Source organism: Argiope bruennichi, chromosome 6 (assembly GCF_947563725.1).
Source record: "Argiope bruennichi chromosome 6, qqArgBrue1.1, whole genome shotgun sequence".
Taxonomy (NCBI): Eukaryota; Metazoa; Arthropoda; class Arachnida; order Araneae; family Araneidae; genus Argiope; species Argiope bruennichi.
Genome location: NC_079156.1, coordinates 90,896,471 through 90,912,100, shown reverse-complemented (window position 1 = coordinate 90,912,100; position 15,630 = coordinate 90,896,471). Strand labels below are relative to the sequence as shown.

At 30.3% G+C, this 15,630-nt stretch overlaps 1 protein-coding gene across 2 annotated transcripts; it reads right to left on the bottom strand.

Moving 5' to 3' along the window:
* Positions 1-1,177: 1,177 nt before the first annotated feature.
* LOC129972360 (cytochrome P450 315a1, mitochondrial-like) lies at positions 1,178-13,020 on the bottom strand. 2 transcript variants are annotated; one of them, XM_056086477.1, is made up of 9 exons: positions 12,946-13,020; positions 10,314-10,835; positions 8,766-8,956; positions 6,477-6,683; positions 6,211-6,368; positions 5,932-6,098; positions 5,622-5,700; positions 4,619-4,810; positions 1,178-3,443 (listed from the first exon to the last, which is right to left on the bottom strand). In XM_056086477.1, exons 2-9 carry the CDS (start codon positions 10,745-10,747, stop codon positions 3,333-3,335), a joined length of 1,539 nt encoding a protein of 512 aa, XP_055942452.1. In that variant the 5' UTR covers positions 10,748-10,835; positions 12,946-13,020; the 3' UTR covers positions 1,178-3,332. The 2 variants fall into 2 exon arrangements, with proteins under 2 accessions (XP_055942452.1, XP_055942451.1); XM_056086476.1 differs by lacking the exon at positions 12,946-13,020 and having other exon boundaries at positions 10,314-11,146.
* Between the last annotated feature and the right edge of the window lie 2,610 nt (positions 13,021-15,630).

The window sequence follows — 15,630 nt, the reverse complement described above, 5'->3', positions numbered from 1 at the left end:
GAAAATGCAGCCAAAGATTGAGCCGTAGTTATCAACAATTATTTTCAAACTTTAACCAATATAAAGATACAATACTCATTTCTGACGTGTAAAACCACCGACTGAAATATATCCAATCAAATATCACAAAAATTTTGGCTAGCTTTAAATAGCTTTATTCCTAATGTCTGCACATGTTTATAAACGAAATTTAAATATCCACGAAGCTCATATCAATTTATAGTACTTTGCAGATAGATAAAGACATCATTTTACACAATTCCTTTTAAAATGCAAATTGGTATAAAAGGACCAGTTTAAAACCCAATGCAAAATTATCTTAAAGCTGCTTAACCCTTTAAAGGACCATTTTTTCTAGTCATATTATGTTAAAATATTTTTTGGCTTGAAATTAGTATAAAAAAGGGATTCATTTCGCTCATTAGATAAATTTAATTTGATTTATAATTAAATGACAAACCAAGACGCATCATTTTGTGTGAGATAAAGAACTGAAGCATCTAAATTTCGGTCTTTCTAAAAAAATTTGTCAGAACTTATGCCAACCTACATAATTCCATACAAAGATTGATAAATTTGGTGGGTAGCATACTTCCCACGGCCTTAGAAAGGGGTAAAGTAGAAGCAAGATTTTCCATTTGGACATAGCATTAGATGAATTTGTTTGGATTTTACAATGCAAAACTTTGATTATATTAGATCGTAATGTTTAAGAATGACGGTTATATATCTGTAAAAATCAAGTCTTTCTAGAACAAATTTCGCTTCTGCGGAATATTACAACGAAAGCCGATGCCTGCACGATTCAATTACTTTCTGCTTAAATTCTCAATCAAATTTGAATCTCACCTTCAAATTTTATATATTAACTGATGCAATTATTGCATAGGATTTTTTGCATTTGAAAATTCCAAGCTTTATTTTCCAAGACGGTGATTAATTTCATATTCAATTCTAATTACGAATAGACGATACAAAAAATATCCGATAATGTTTTAAAGAGTGCAGACATACTGAATATATTTAAACATGAATATCCAGAATCTGAGAAGCACTGAAAGCTGTTGGTTATAATCTACGAAGACTGAGACTGGAAATTAGTAAAGTATAAATTTATTGAATAGACGAATCAAAATTTACATCATAAATATAACATCAAAATACATTTTCTTCGTGTTTGAACACGAGAAATTACAATTGATTAAAAATATATGACAAAAGACAACAAAAATATTCATATAAAATTAAGAAAACAAAGAAAATTATCAACGAAGCAACACAAGATTAACATATCTGCAACTATACATAGATAAATTAAGCTATATAAATAAATTAATATAAAAATAAGCTTTCACCATTTCTAACTAAAATGAGTTTATATTACTGTTTCAATAATGCAAATGCTTATGTATTTTGATTAAAAGTGCTGTATTTAAACTAAAGTGCAGTCTTTCAGAAGATATTGATAATATTTTTAGCAGTTTGCTTCTAAAATATGTAAATTATATCATTCTCAAAGAAAATGCACTTGAGTATTTCGAGCTAAACATAATTTTTAAAAGTTTATTTAAAAATGCTTTAAAAATTTCGATGCCAAAAATTGAAGTAAATTAAAAAGTGCTTAATGGTTTAAATATACAGCTAAATATTCAACAGCTTTTTATTTGTGTAGAAGGCAGATTTTAATTTTCGCTCAGTTTGGCAAAGTGAAAGATACCCGTATATCATTTAAATGCTCACTTTCAAGGATGACCAACAGTCGTCCCAAATAAGTTTAATAAATATGGAAGGGGAAAAACTTGTGGCAATGGCGTTGCATTTTCAGATTCAATTTTGATTTTTTTTAATGACGATCTTAATAGATTTCTGAATTTTCACAGTTGCTTGCGATTGAGTAGGTAATGGTTTTAAGCGTCTTTAATCTTAAAAGATACAAACTTCCATTATTGAAATTCCTGTTAAGTGTTAAGATTTTGAAGTTATTTGGAAGTTCCTAAATAAAAACTTGTAGATTTGTAGTTTACATTCTATATAAAATTTAGAGCAATAAAATTTCTTAGTTTGAGAACATACAATATAATATACAATTCTAGAATAGTATAAAATTCAACTACCGAATGAACTTTATAAATTTTGCATAAAAATTCTAAAAATCCATTTTATGTTGAAAGTTGTGTATACAATGCTTTTAAAAGGATTTTCAAAATTTAACAAGATTGATTGCTGTATTCCAGCTAAGTAATTCCTGAGATTGTTCCACTGTTATTGAATCTGAACATTAACAGCATATAAATAGATATGTACGCAAAAAATATTGCAGAATTAAAACATTCAGATACCCGTTTATCATAAAATCGCAAAAGATTATTTTATATGAAATCTTGTAGTTCCTTCTGCAATACAGAATTCGGTTACTACCAAGGAGTTCATTTCTGAAACATTTTCAAACTGTATATTCCAATAAAAATTTCTCAATTCCTATTCTTAATAAATCAATTTTTTTAACTTATTAAGGATTAAAAAAGTAGAGAAGTGCAAACATGAGCCGAAGCCGGTATTCACATCAAATGCAATAAATCTTTCAATTAACTCTATGGCAGGGCTTATCAAACTGTAAATTCCGACCCCCATTAAAAGCGATTCGATTTTTTTAAATATCGAAATTTCCATAGTTCGAATTTCATTTATATTATATATAAAAAATAAAAGTAACCAGAGTCATTTTGATTTAACGGTTCATTGAAATTTACATTTCCTTGAGATACTCAAATTCGCGAATTTCTTTATAGATATAAAGGAGACAATGGAGGTCGCGAACAGAAAAGTTTAAGATTCTCTGCTGTAAGGTCTTAAACCTATTATAATTCTACGGAATGCATATCTTTCGAAATGCATTCGATATAAATATAAAAATATATAAAAAGACAACATTACATTGTTTAAAACATTTAGAAATAACTCATATTGCAACAATCGCCAGTGCTCAAGACAGATGTATATTCTTTGATCTTCAGCAAATACTTTTGCACTGTTTGTATCACAAGGATTTGCTTCAAAGAGTCTCTGCTTTAGCTGTCTTGATCCTTTTCCCTTTCAAAATTGGGATAAAACAAGCGTGCTCTTCGAAATAGAAGCTAACTAGCACCATCTATAAAATGACAAGGAGAGGAGTAGTAGAAAGAAATCTAGAGCACAAGATCCAGTGTGCCAACACAGCCGAGAGGACTAGATAAGGGAAGAACAACGGATCTTCCAGAAACATTGGAGCCATTACAAATGGCAAGAAAAGCTTTTGAAATGCCCCCGAAGTTTCTTCAGCAATCTCCTGCCAGTCACGTCCTCTTGGATAGATGGAGCTGGATTGGTTCTGTAGGAGTGGTGATCATTCTCAAAGTTATTCCAATGTCTTTGTTCTTAGCTTCCAAGTGATATTGTTGAACTGCCTATAAAATAAATTACCATGCTTACTATCAATCAACAAATAAGTATTACTATATTGGAAAATATAAATACTTGGCGACTTTCGAACATTAAGAAACTGAGTATTTCAAAGTTTAAAAAAGCTTCATTTTTATCAAAGATCAGAAAATGATTATGATGATATGTTTGTTTGAATCAAGTTGTCAATTTTTTTAATATTAAGATTTGTGAACGTTGCTTCATTAACTAAAAATTAAGAAGACTTCTCGCAATGTAGTTTAAGAAGCAGATAAATTTGCAAAGTATTATCAACAAAATTAGTAAACCCAAATTATCTCGTGGTTTCATTTAGTTGGGGAATTAAATGAGACCATCTGATATATAATCTTTTATACTTAGAAAAGTAATTCGATTCATAATTCACCTAATACAAAGACATGTTTACTGTTCCCCAAAATATAATTTTAATTTAAATTTCTCCGAAATATTAATTTATCTTTTTACCACTAAGTTTTTAACAATCAAAAATAAAATGAAACGGCAAAATGAAATAGCCTTGAATGATGCCCGAGAGGAGCCATCCGAGTGCAAAGTGTTAATATATTATGCTTTGAATAAATTTTCGCGTTACAGCTTTTACGAATTATCATAACCCATATAGACGAATGACATTACGAAACGCTCAAGATTAGTTGGATTTTAGAAAGCTCCGCCAAGTTAAATGAAATATTACCATTTTTATAACCAAGATTTTATGCAAAATCTTGTTTTCCAATTTATGAATATTCAAATAGAAATTGATTGACAGGTATATTATACATAATCAGAATACTTTTATGAAGATTGAGGATGTATGCATATTTGCATTGAATTTTGAATTCTATAATTAATTGTTTTAACATCAACACGTCATTCTCTGTATTTTTGGAGTCTTATTACTAAAGGTTAATTTTCATTTCGAGTTCTATCCGAAAATCGTTTTAAATAATTTTTTTAAGAAACGAGACGTCAAGCGATTTTGTAGGTTTCCAGATTTGTTAGCATTAAATGAATGTATAAGAGAGATAGAAAATCCATCTGCCATCAAACAATTTAATGAAACTAACAACTGGTAAAGTATTTAGAAATATGCATTTTAGAGTTATTCGTGTATCAGCATTCACAAAAACAGTGAATTTTATCATAGAGAAATTCTTACTTTTGCTAATAGCAGTTGCATTTTTAACTCTGCTACAATTTTTCCAATGCATCCTCTTGATCCATGACCAAACGGCATACATCCATTTTTCATGGTGGTATTCAGTTGCCATCTGTCGGGATTGAATTGTTCTGGATCCTTAAACCTACGAGGATCTCTTCCTACCGTATACTGAGACATGAAGAACATTTTCTGTGAAAAGAAACCAGAAATTATTCAACAAATTCTTGATACCAATTAAATATTATGTCCAACTTAACAAAAGTAAAGAAATTTCGCTACTTTAGTGCCTTGTAGAAATTGAAACTAAAATTAGAATCAAAACTTAAAAATTGCACAATATTCCAGTATTACGCTATTATATTCGGCTAATTCGGCTCGCAAAATTCGATTTTCAAAAAATTGAGAGAGTTTAAAAAGGACTAATATTGCACCATTCGAATTAGAGCATCGTGTTATGTTTTATTTTGCTGCAACTTACAAAAACAGCAATAAAACAGCATGGGCGCAGTTTGATATAATTACCGAACGAGATTTAACTGGAAAATGAATTACAAGCCTAATTCTAAAAAAATTAACTTTTTCTGTAAGTAATGCGAGGAATTAAAGCGGTACTATTAAGATTTCAGATTGCTTTCTTGGTGTTAAAGTTGGGATAAAAATTTATGTCTATGAAAAGAGTTTTTAATTGCGCTATAAATATCATTTCTCTTGCTACTGAATCTTCAATAACACCAAAATAAAATTTCAAAGTAAAAATACGTTTCATTTTTTACTTGAATTATACGAATCCGAAAGAGTGCAATCCTGGAAAATCCAGGATGCAAATTTTTGAGCAGGAAAGTATGACTATGAAATTAATATTTCAGCATTAGGTTTTACATTAAAGCATTAGATTTACTTAAATTATCCGAAATATTTCCCCATTTAAACTATTTTATTTCGATCCTTTATGCGGAGAAACGATTCAAATGCAAACTAAAATATTAGAAATTGTACTTACGCCTGCAGGAATTTCATAGTTTCCAAGAATGATGTTTGTCGGCAGAGCTCTCGTCAAAAACGAAGCAATTGGGTACATTCTACAAAAAGCGAGAAAAAGAATTAAACACAATAATCGCAAAAGGATGCATCTGTATTTGTGTAGATAGGCAAGCAATATGCAGGAAGTAAGAATAGTGAAATTCGATTATAAAATTTGTGTAAAGATGAGCTTGCGTTACTTTAATATTGTATCAACGAATGTTTCCTGTTAACAGGATTAAAAAAGACTATGAAAACTCAAGATGCAGAGAATGAAAGTTGCAAATTACCTTAGAGTTTCCTTTATAGTCTTCGCCAAATAGGGAATTTGTTGCACATGGGTATTATTGACAATCTCTCCTTTAGGCACAACGCGATTGATTTCTTCCAAGATTCTTTCTTGACATTCAGGATGTTTTGCCAATGAATACAAAGCCCACTGAGTGGCATGCGACGTCTGTAAGAAAAAAAAAATTACGATTAATCATTGCAATGCTTGCATATGCTGAAGCACGCTCATGGAACATTTTTCATACAGGATTACGAAAAGTCGGCAGAGCTTTACTTACAGTGTCTGCTGCAGCCAGAATCAAGTCTGCGACAATGTTGACGATTTCGTTGGTTGGAAGGTTATGATCAATCATCCTTTTAAGAATACCTTCTACTTTCTCACCGGATGCTACCTGATTGTTTATTTCTGCAATGCGTTCTTCAACGAAGCTGCGGGCTGAAATAATTTTTTTGAAAAGTATAGCACACCGATAAATTTTGAAATAACAATCTAAGTCAATTTCCATAAGAACAGGACTATTTAAAATTATATTCAATGTCTTACCCATTTCCAAGGCTGCATCGGCAGCTTTTTCAAATCTTTTCCAGACGGGAAGTCTAAACTTGCTCGCAAAATCAGCCGATACGACTGCCAGTTTTGCAGATTCTTTAAATATTTGTTGCACTTGGTGAACAAATTCTTGCATTTTGTTCTCAGTACCAGGTGGAGAAACGAAGCCCATACGACGTCCCATTACAGCTGTTCCAACGGCTATAAGAGAAATTCATAACTCAACGAACAATTTGAGATTTGCAAGAAAGTTTGTTAGAAGCAATTAAATAATTAAATGCAAAAGGTAAAATTTCGTAAGTAATAGAGGGTTACTCGAAGATAATTAGAAGTTAAGGAAACGAATAAAATCCAATATGAATTGGTTTCATTACCGACACTAAAATTTGAGATGCCAAGATATTAGTTTTAGATTAGACAACTACATAAACGTGTTTAATCGGAATAAAACTCGAGTATTGGAACAATAGTACAGCACTCTTCATTGGCATCTCTACTGCATTTTTCTGTATACTTCCGTATCGCATTTACAGAATTTGACAAGAGTTCATATGTCAGGTCAGCCTTCCATTAACACTCTAAGTAGAGCGCAAGGTTGAGAACTGGTTAATTCGGAACTGAAGTTCAAAAAAGGCATCTCCGAATTACGTCAAGGCCACGGCCTTTCATTGCTCCTACTGACAATGACACAATTTTAGCCCATCTTCTCACAACATAAAATCTATGTCACGGGTGAAAAAGATGTTCCTTCTTTATTTCGCTCTCCTTAGTCGATTTTTTTTTTCTTACGTTTTCACTTTCGTTGATAGAACTCTTCACTAAGAAGGGACGTGCTAAACATTCTTTACTGAAATCCGAAAATGCAACTGAAATTCCGAGTACTGTATGATCAGTCTTTTACAAAATTAATAGAGAAGCAATTTTGTTTTTAAATAAGCAGCAAGTAAAATAATGTTAAAACAAAGATTTGGTTAAATTTTAAATAAGAAATATTCATAATTAAAATGTTTCAAGTAAATGTGTCAGTATTTACCAAGTTTTTTGTACCCAAAATGCGAATTTAGAAAATTCGCTCTTTTAATAAGGGTCTACTTCAGTTTTGGCGCTTAAAATATTTGCACAATTTTGTTAAAATAAAATATGTATTTTACCTATCAAAATCAAGAAGTGTCAGAATTGGCTCAGTTATTAATAGATCCCAAGAAAAGTACGTAGAGTAAGTTCCAAGAGAAGCTATAGACTTCACCAAGTTAAAGAAATAAAAATGAAGGACATGTTACATAATTATAAGGTAGCCTAATATACTATTATCATAGTGAAACGATTAAAATATAATGCGATGAAGACGTGCTTCATTGTCATAATTCCAAACGCAAATTGCTGCAGTAAATAGCAATTTAATATTAGGTACAAAAAGCTTTTATTGGCTTCCTCCCTTGAATAATGATTATCCCAGTTCTGTATGTTGCGAAATAGTCTGCGCCAACGCCTTCGAGAAGGCAGCGACTCCTCGAGATTGCGGAAGCAACATTTCGCTAAGCTACAGATTTCCCGAGTCGGTTATCTTTTTTTAAATAAGTTTTCATGCTCTGTAATAACGGGGTTGTCACCCCAAACGAGAAAAACGATGGAAGGTAAATATTCAGACCCGAGGCTGTCTGCTTACGAGTGAGGACATCAACTTTAGAGCACGCATTGCAATATTGAATTGATTAGCTGCTTATTCTGGTAATTCATTTCCGCGCTTATTTTTAAGGTAGCACACATCTTGCGCAATTAATAACGTCAGACTCGATTTTCAGAAAAACATCGAAAAGGGCAGATACCACTTTATTCCGCATAATGGAATTTTTTAAAATTAAGTTCCATTAGTTTGGGTATTTACAGTTATCGTTTCCCCCTATAAATGAAATCAATCTCTTGTTGATATTTTTTGGAAGTCATAACAGTTAAAAACCCAACGACGTTTTTAACCTTCATATTATTTAATAAATTCCAAAAAACAACGAAGAAAGTTTCAGATATAATGAAGATTAGATTCTTATGAAATATGCTTTTAGAATTGCAAAACGTTTTCCCCAATAAGAAAATATTCCACACGGAAAGAAAATTCTAAACTTGGGTACGCATTTTCATTTAAGAAAATATTCTCAAAATCAAATTAGCACGAATAAAACTGTAAAAACATTCTGTTCTTGTATCTTAACAAAAACACAGAAGTCATTTCTTTTTAACATTGAAAACGCAAGAGAAATTCTGAGATTTTTTTTCAAATATACTTACTCTCAACAGACCAATTGTACAGCTCATTTTCCAAATTCGGCAATACGCCATCATCAATTCGAATAATCTTGTCCCATCTGTTGATAACGTCATCAGTAACTTCACTGAAAACCGCGCCATACTGCTGGTTGATTTTGGGAATAAGAGCTGGATTTAACATCATTCGCTTGCTGCGCCAGTTCTCGCCATCCCTAGGGAAAAAAAATAATTTGTAAACCCTTCAAAATTTTGTATGAAAATTTATTCACAGAAAAAATTCCGACTACATATAAATTTAGTTTCATAAAAACTAGAAAGTAAATGTATTTCTGGAACATTCTCGTACTTCGTGGTGGGTATTAAAATGGCAAATTCAGCTTGTGCGATATTAATGATAAGAATTGGACTCTTTATATAATAAAGGTCTTTCATTCAGAAAACTTTTCAGTCTCAAAACACAGCAAGAAAATAAAATTGAAAACTATACTAAAATTAAAAAAAAATTCTAATAATCTATAATCAACGCTTTTATCGTTACTGAGAACTTTTGTTTATCCATTTTACAGAATTAAAAATACTATCCAAGGACGCTTAAATTATAAATTTAATTGCATATTTAATATGATTAATGTTCTATGTATCAATTGCAATATTCAATTTTAGATGCAATTAAATTCAGATAATTTTCATGTTGGACTATGAAAAGTCCAGAAAATTTTATAAAACTGCTTCGACTCAAATTTAGAACCATTTTTATTCACGTATATTTTTTTTAGAATTGATATTGTAAAGCTATCACTACTATTAAATTAACATAAAGAAAAAACCCCCAAAAAATCGTTCAAGAGTAAAATTTTATTACAGCACCAATAAAAAATTAACTTTATTCGCACCTATGCAGTTTGTAGATTACAATATTTCGATTACGTCCGACTAAAAAATTTTAAGTTACTATTTAGCACTTAACTTTTTTTTGCTTTAAAAACATGAAAATTTGATACATATTTTCAAATGCAGGATCGAGATTCAACTTTCTTTACTTATTAAAAAATAATGATTTTACGATTTTAAAAAACAAAATATTCAAACAGATAATTCTTACATATAGAAGAGAGTAAAAGTACTCAAGTTCAATGAAATAAGTTTTGTACTTTTCAAGAGCCTTGCTTAAATACCATTTTTTGATATATATATATTTTTTTAATTGTTTAAATGACAGTTTTGATTTTTGTCAAGATTCGATCTCGCATGCATACAGGTTACTGTCCTTCAAGCAAGGGTCTTCTGCTTTTTTTTTTAAAATTATTATGAGTGACCGAACCAGGTTGAAAGCTTTTTAGTCGCATTAATACTCTTAAAGATAAATAGTCCGAAATAGATATCGAAAGTGCGAACGAAATTATTTGATTTTATAAGATTCCTTATCCCACCGCATATTAATACGTTAATACTATGCTATCAGAAACACGTACTTGTATGATTGTCGGTTTCACTGAATTTGAGACTGGAAAAAAAAAAAAAAAAAAAAAAAAAAATGTTCAAAAACAGCGGCTTGGGAAAAGTACTTACATAAAGAACAATCCACGTTCAATTCCTCTTTTCTCGTTATATTTAACCCAAGCCTCAGGCACCATGTGTATAGGATGTCTTCCTTCAGCACTGTATACTCTATTGATGTGATCTTCATCAGAAATGACCACTACGTCCAGGCTTCCAATTTTCTCTCTGAAGATGGGACCGTGCTGCTGGTGCCTCATATGAAAGTACTCATGAAGTTTTCTAGCGCCTCCTCGCATTAAAAATTCAGGCAGCGTGCCCACAATTGGAAGCCCCTTGGAAGAGGGGATGGCACTATAAGGCAAGACTTTGCGATAAACTGTATTAACAGACGGCCGCTCCGGCTCGGCGCGGTGGAAAGGGCAGCCTACCGTCGCGGTTGCGGCAGCAGAACTCCTCTTCCTAACGGCAAGCACAGAGTGACGAACGACCCTGAGGAACTGCATCTAGGAGTGTGAGAGAAAGGATGCTGCTCTATGGGTTGAAGAGTACTGAAGGTTCTCGGCGTCCGGATCTCGCTATATCCCCAGTTCACTATGGTGGAGGGGAAGGGTGGGGAAGGTTGAAAGCAGGCAAAGCAGGAACACACAGACACAGCAACAAAAAAAGGTGGGGAGAGAGAAGAATCAAAAGCTGCGAAAAAGATTCCGGTCAGAAATATCGCCTGATTCGAAAGAATCGAATGCTATACCGCGTTCGTTTAGGCCACATTTTTATAGTGGATACTTTGCCTGGAGGTAGATACTTAGATATTTGATTCTTCACTCTCATTGGTCGAAGAGTAAGGGATTTTGCGCAGAGCACGTGGGAAGATATGGATGATTTTTTTTCTTTGTCTTGCGTCTTTATAGATTCTTACCGGCAACCGGTCAGAAAATGTTTGTTTATTTTTGTTATTTCTCTTTACCATTTCATTTTCGCCCGTCCTATGTGAAAGTCGTGAATCCATGGATCGGGAAGACAGATAAATGCGATGAAAGGAGAATCGAATTTCTCTGTTATTTAATGATGTAGGTACCAATTTCAACAATTGGTATTTCGCGGAAAGTTTTAGATCCCGAATCGCAGAATTTTACTTGATTTTTTTTTGTAAAGATAAATTTACATATACCGAGTTACCATCCATTAGATTTCTCAAAATTTCTCAATATTAGCGCAAGCGTTATTGATTCAACTGCAGACGTTTTCGAAATATCGAATAAATATTTGCAATAATTCTCATGCACTATAAAAGTTATATTTCATACATTAAATATTTATGCGCAATTCCAACACAATTACCCAACATTTGTATTTATTGTTCAAAGGATTCTTTCCAATCAAGTTATTAAAAGTCTAACCAATATAATCATAGTGAAATATAATCGAATATAATCATATCAGCAAGTGAAATATAGCCAATTTATATAAGGCATTATTATATTTTGATTTCAATTGATATATATTGGCATTACAAAAACGCGGTGTATCTAATATTTTTGAATTTCCGTGATCCAATTTTATCTCGCATTTTTGATATACTACGATTTACATATTCTTTCTTAAATTAATTCATGAAAATAAAGTTTTGAGTAAAAAACCTTTAAAAATAAAAACATTTAATTTTGAACGTCATTGAAAATTTACCTTATACCTTAATGAAATAGAAGATGAAAACATAAAATAATATTTATCGCATAACATTTATTTTAAATCTTAAGTATATTTTTTAATAATATTTAATGTGCTGAACAGTCTCGAATCTTAGAATTTTACATTAACAATTTGCAAAAAATTTCGAAATCTGGAGCAATATCCGTTTTCAGATATGTTCTTCAAAGAAGAAATACTTTAATCCTAGCATTTTAAAATATTTAAAGGATATAAAAATCTCTGAATAGGAATCGTAAGTCAACATATGAATTAATTGCGAGATTTTTCCGTATATTTCAAAGTTTTCTTTTCTTTTACGTTTCGATTTTATTTTTAACACAGAATTTACCTCACTATATAATGGATAAAATCTTTATTGGAATTTGTTTTTTTTAATGCAATTAATAGAAAAGTTTTTAACGCTAAAAAACTTAATGAAATAGATTTGCGGATTTTAACCTTATTTATATTGAAGCACAACTAAACTGAAAATTAAAGAAAGAAATATCTTCAAATTTCAAATAAAATTCTGTCTAGTTGAACATTTTCTCCGGCAAACAAAATTAAAAATAATGTTTCCGTTAACATGAAGTAAAAATAGGACAATTTTTTTAGTTTGTTTAAATTTTTTTTTTTTTTTTTTTAAGATGGGTATATCAAATTAATTCAGCTTTGAGTAAACTCATCTTAACTCTGATTTTATTTATAGAAATTTCTGTCAAAATAAAACAAGAAGAATTTTTTTTTTATCCGCTATCTTAATGTTTCTATATCTTGGATTTAAATTCCTAGAAAATTAGATTTTCCGCGATTGCAATGCAAAAATTAGCACAAAAAGAAAATAATCTTATATTGCAGAGCTTAAAAAAATATATTCTAAAATTTATAAGCTTTTAAAATCTTGTAACTATTAAAAAAGTTAATTTTGAGATACATAGATACAAAATCCAGTGGAAATCCATTAAATTTTGAAGTTTAGTTAGAATTTGGAAAGAAAAATGTTCATCATTACCCAAATCTCTTCAGATATTTTTCAAAACAAAGGCAGATATTTAAAGCAAAATCCGAGTAGGAAAGTAAAAATCATGCTATTTTTATATATATCTCTCTATATATAAATGCTTCTCACAAAGAGTTAAGTTGAATTGATTTTAATAAACTTATTTCTGTCGTGTTAGATCACAAAGTTGATCCAACATATTAAGCAAGAGATCAAGTTCGTAATCTCACATTAAAAAAAAAAAAGACTTTTGCTGTCCTTTCTCTTCCCTATTCCTTTGATTCTATAAGCATGAAAGATATATGCAGTTTACAGTAGTATAGCACGCAATATAGGACAAATGTTGCACGATGGAAGCTCAAAATCAATAAAGACAAATAAAAGACCTAATTAATAGGAATCTTAAGTACGTTGGGTGCTTCGAATGTTTTTATAAACTTTAATAGTCTCAATTGTTAATTGAAGCAAAAGGAATACGCCATACAAGCCGCACAAAAGAAAATTCAGGATTGTAAACAATCGTGGCATTTTGCTGCATGAGTATCTTTTAACTTTCATTTAAAAAGGTCACAAGGCTTCAATGACCTGTGATAAGGTCTCGATTTCCGAACCGCAAAGTTCCAGGTTTAAAACCTATTTCCTTTGAAAGATACGCGTAAGTAGTTTACGTAAGTGGTCGAAATCTCGCATTGAAAAATCGCTAAATCAAATGTTTTCCCGCTAATGTAGATTGGAAAGTTGGAGCAGGTGTCTGTTGCCCCATCATTTGGGCATGGTTCAAAATTATTTTCTCCTACAAATATCTGCAGTGTTGCTTCAAAAACGGGTTGTTAGTATAATTAAACTAAACTTTATGATGTTATAGTGCGATATAAGTTCAAACAAATAAAATAAATACAATAATAACATTGTGATCTCTTATTCATTTAAAAAGCACTAAGATATGAGTTCAAATCAATATAATTAAATTATAAGTCATTGAGAAAATTTAGTTATTGCTTTATTCCGAAAACAAACAAGCAAGTTTATATTATCAACGACGTAACTTTTGTTGTCTATATCAAATTGATTGTTTGATCATGTTTTGATTAATGTATAACACGTACATGCTCATGGCATTATGGTTATAGAAATAAAGAAATTGCACAATCAGCGACTCATATATAGGACTATTATCATCAGTCAGGAAATGCACAAGAATTAATTTTTTAGTTTAAAACAGATATGATGTATTACTTATCAATGGTGCACTTATTTATTTTAATAATTTGTAAAACAGATCTACATATCATTTAAAAAAAATATGATTAATGTAGGTAACTATGTTAAAAAGTCGATTTTTTGCGAAGTTATGATATCTTTATTTAATATTTTTAAAGTTCGAACAGGTGTTTTTTATAGGACTGTTAGAACTATGTTTCTAAGTCTATTTTTTTCAAGTTACACTGATTTTTTATATTTGAATTTACATACGTTTTAATGTAATTTTATATCTTTATATGTTAAATATTTTCTCAAATTCTAATTTTCAACAGAATTTTCTTACAAAAACCCTCATAAATTAAAATCGAATGCACAATTTTTTGTTCAAACTTGGTATAACAATTTCTCAATACGTTCTGTAATTCATGAACTAAATAAAAGTAATATCTTCATTTAGAAATATTTTATAGTATTTTTAGTGCTTCCCAATGTGGAAAAAATTGAAAATTTCGTATTATTTATCAATTGACCCTCAATATTTAAAGAATGGGTACAGCTTACTTTTTAGTTCAGGAACTAGATAATGTTTTTCTTAAGCTATCTGCAAACTTTTAAGCAACTCATTTGATAAATTTCTAAATTAAAAGATTTTTGCTTTATACCTGGTTTTAGCTTTAAAAAAACACGCCTTTTTTTCCAATTTTTTAAAAAAGTTCTGCAACTGGTATTTTTTGGTTTCATAAATTTTTTTCAATCTTTTTTTATCCAAATATTTAAAAATATAGCTATTTTTGAATGTTTTTCAAACAAATTCATTCCGAACGTAGTCACATACTTTGGTAGATTTAAATACGGGGAAATTATGTTTTGAAATGTAAGGAGACAATATCCTTGTATAGTTTGGCACTAAGAGCAGAAATAAAAAATACCTTTCGGATAAATGGGAATATGATAAAAATAATCTCGTAGTATCGAGCTAAATAAGTGTAGAGGGATATAATAAAGATTTTTTGGGATCCAACAACATAAAATAATGAAATCTATTCTATTTAAAATATTACTATGTAAACGAACTAATTATAAAAGATAAAAACTTCGATAAATTGGAAAAATAAAATTGGAAATTATGTTATTGCCTGTCTGACAACAAAATAAATATCCAAGAATAGAAGTAGATATCCTGCTATTAGAATTTAAATCAAAAGAACAATATAAAATTTTGATCATACATAAATACTTTTCATACACTCAGAAACTTCCTGATTTTAAATACACTCGTTCAATGAAATATGGATTATTTTTTCACACACCAATCCCGATTGAGAGAGATAAAAATGAGAAAAAACGTGAAATTTTTAGAAATAATAAGGAATTAAAACTAAATGTTCAATTACTGCTCAGTATGTTTATTAGTAAATGTACTTAATAATTTTTATTTGATTCATTCTTCTTAAAACATTTCTTTAAGACAATAACGAAAAGAAATCTATACTT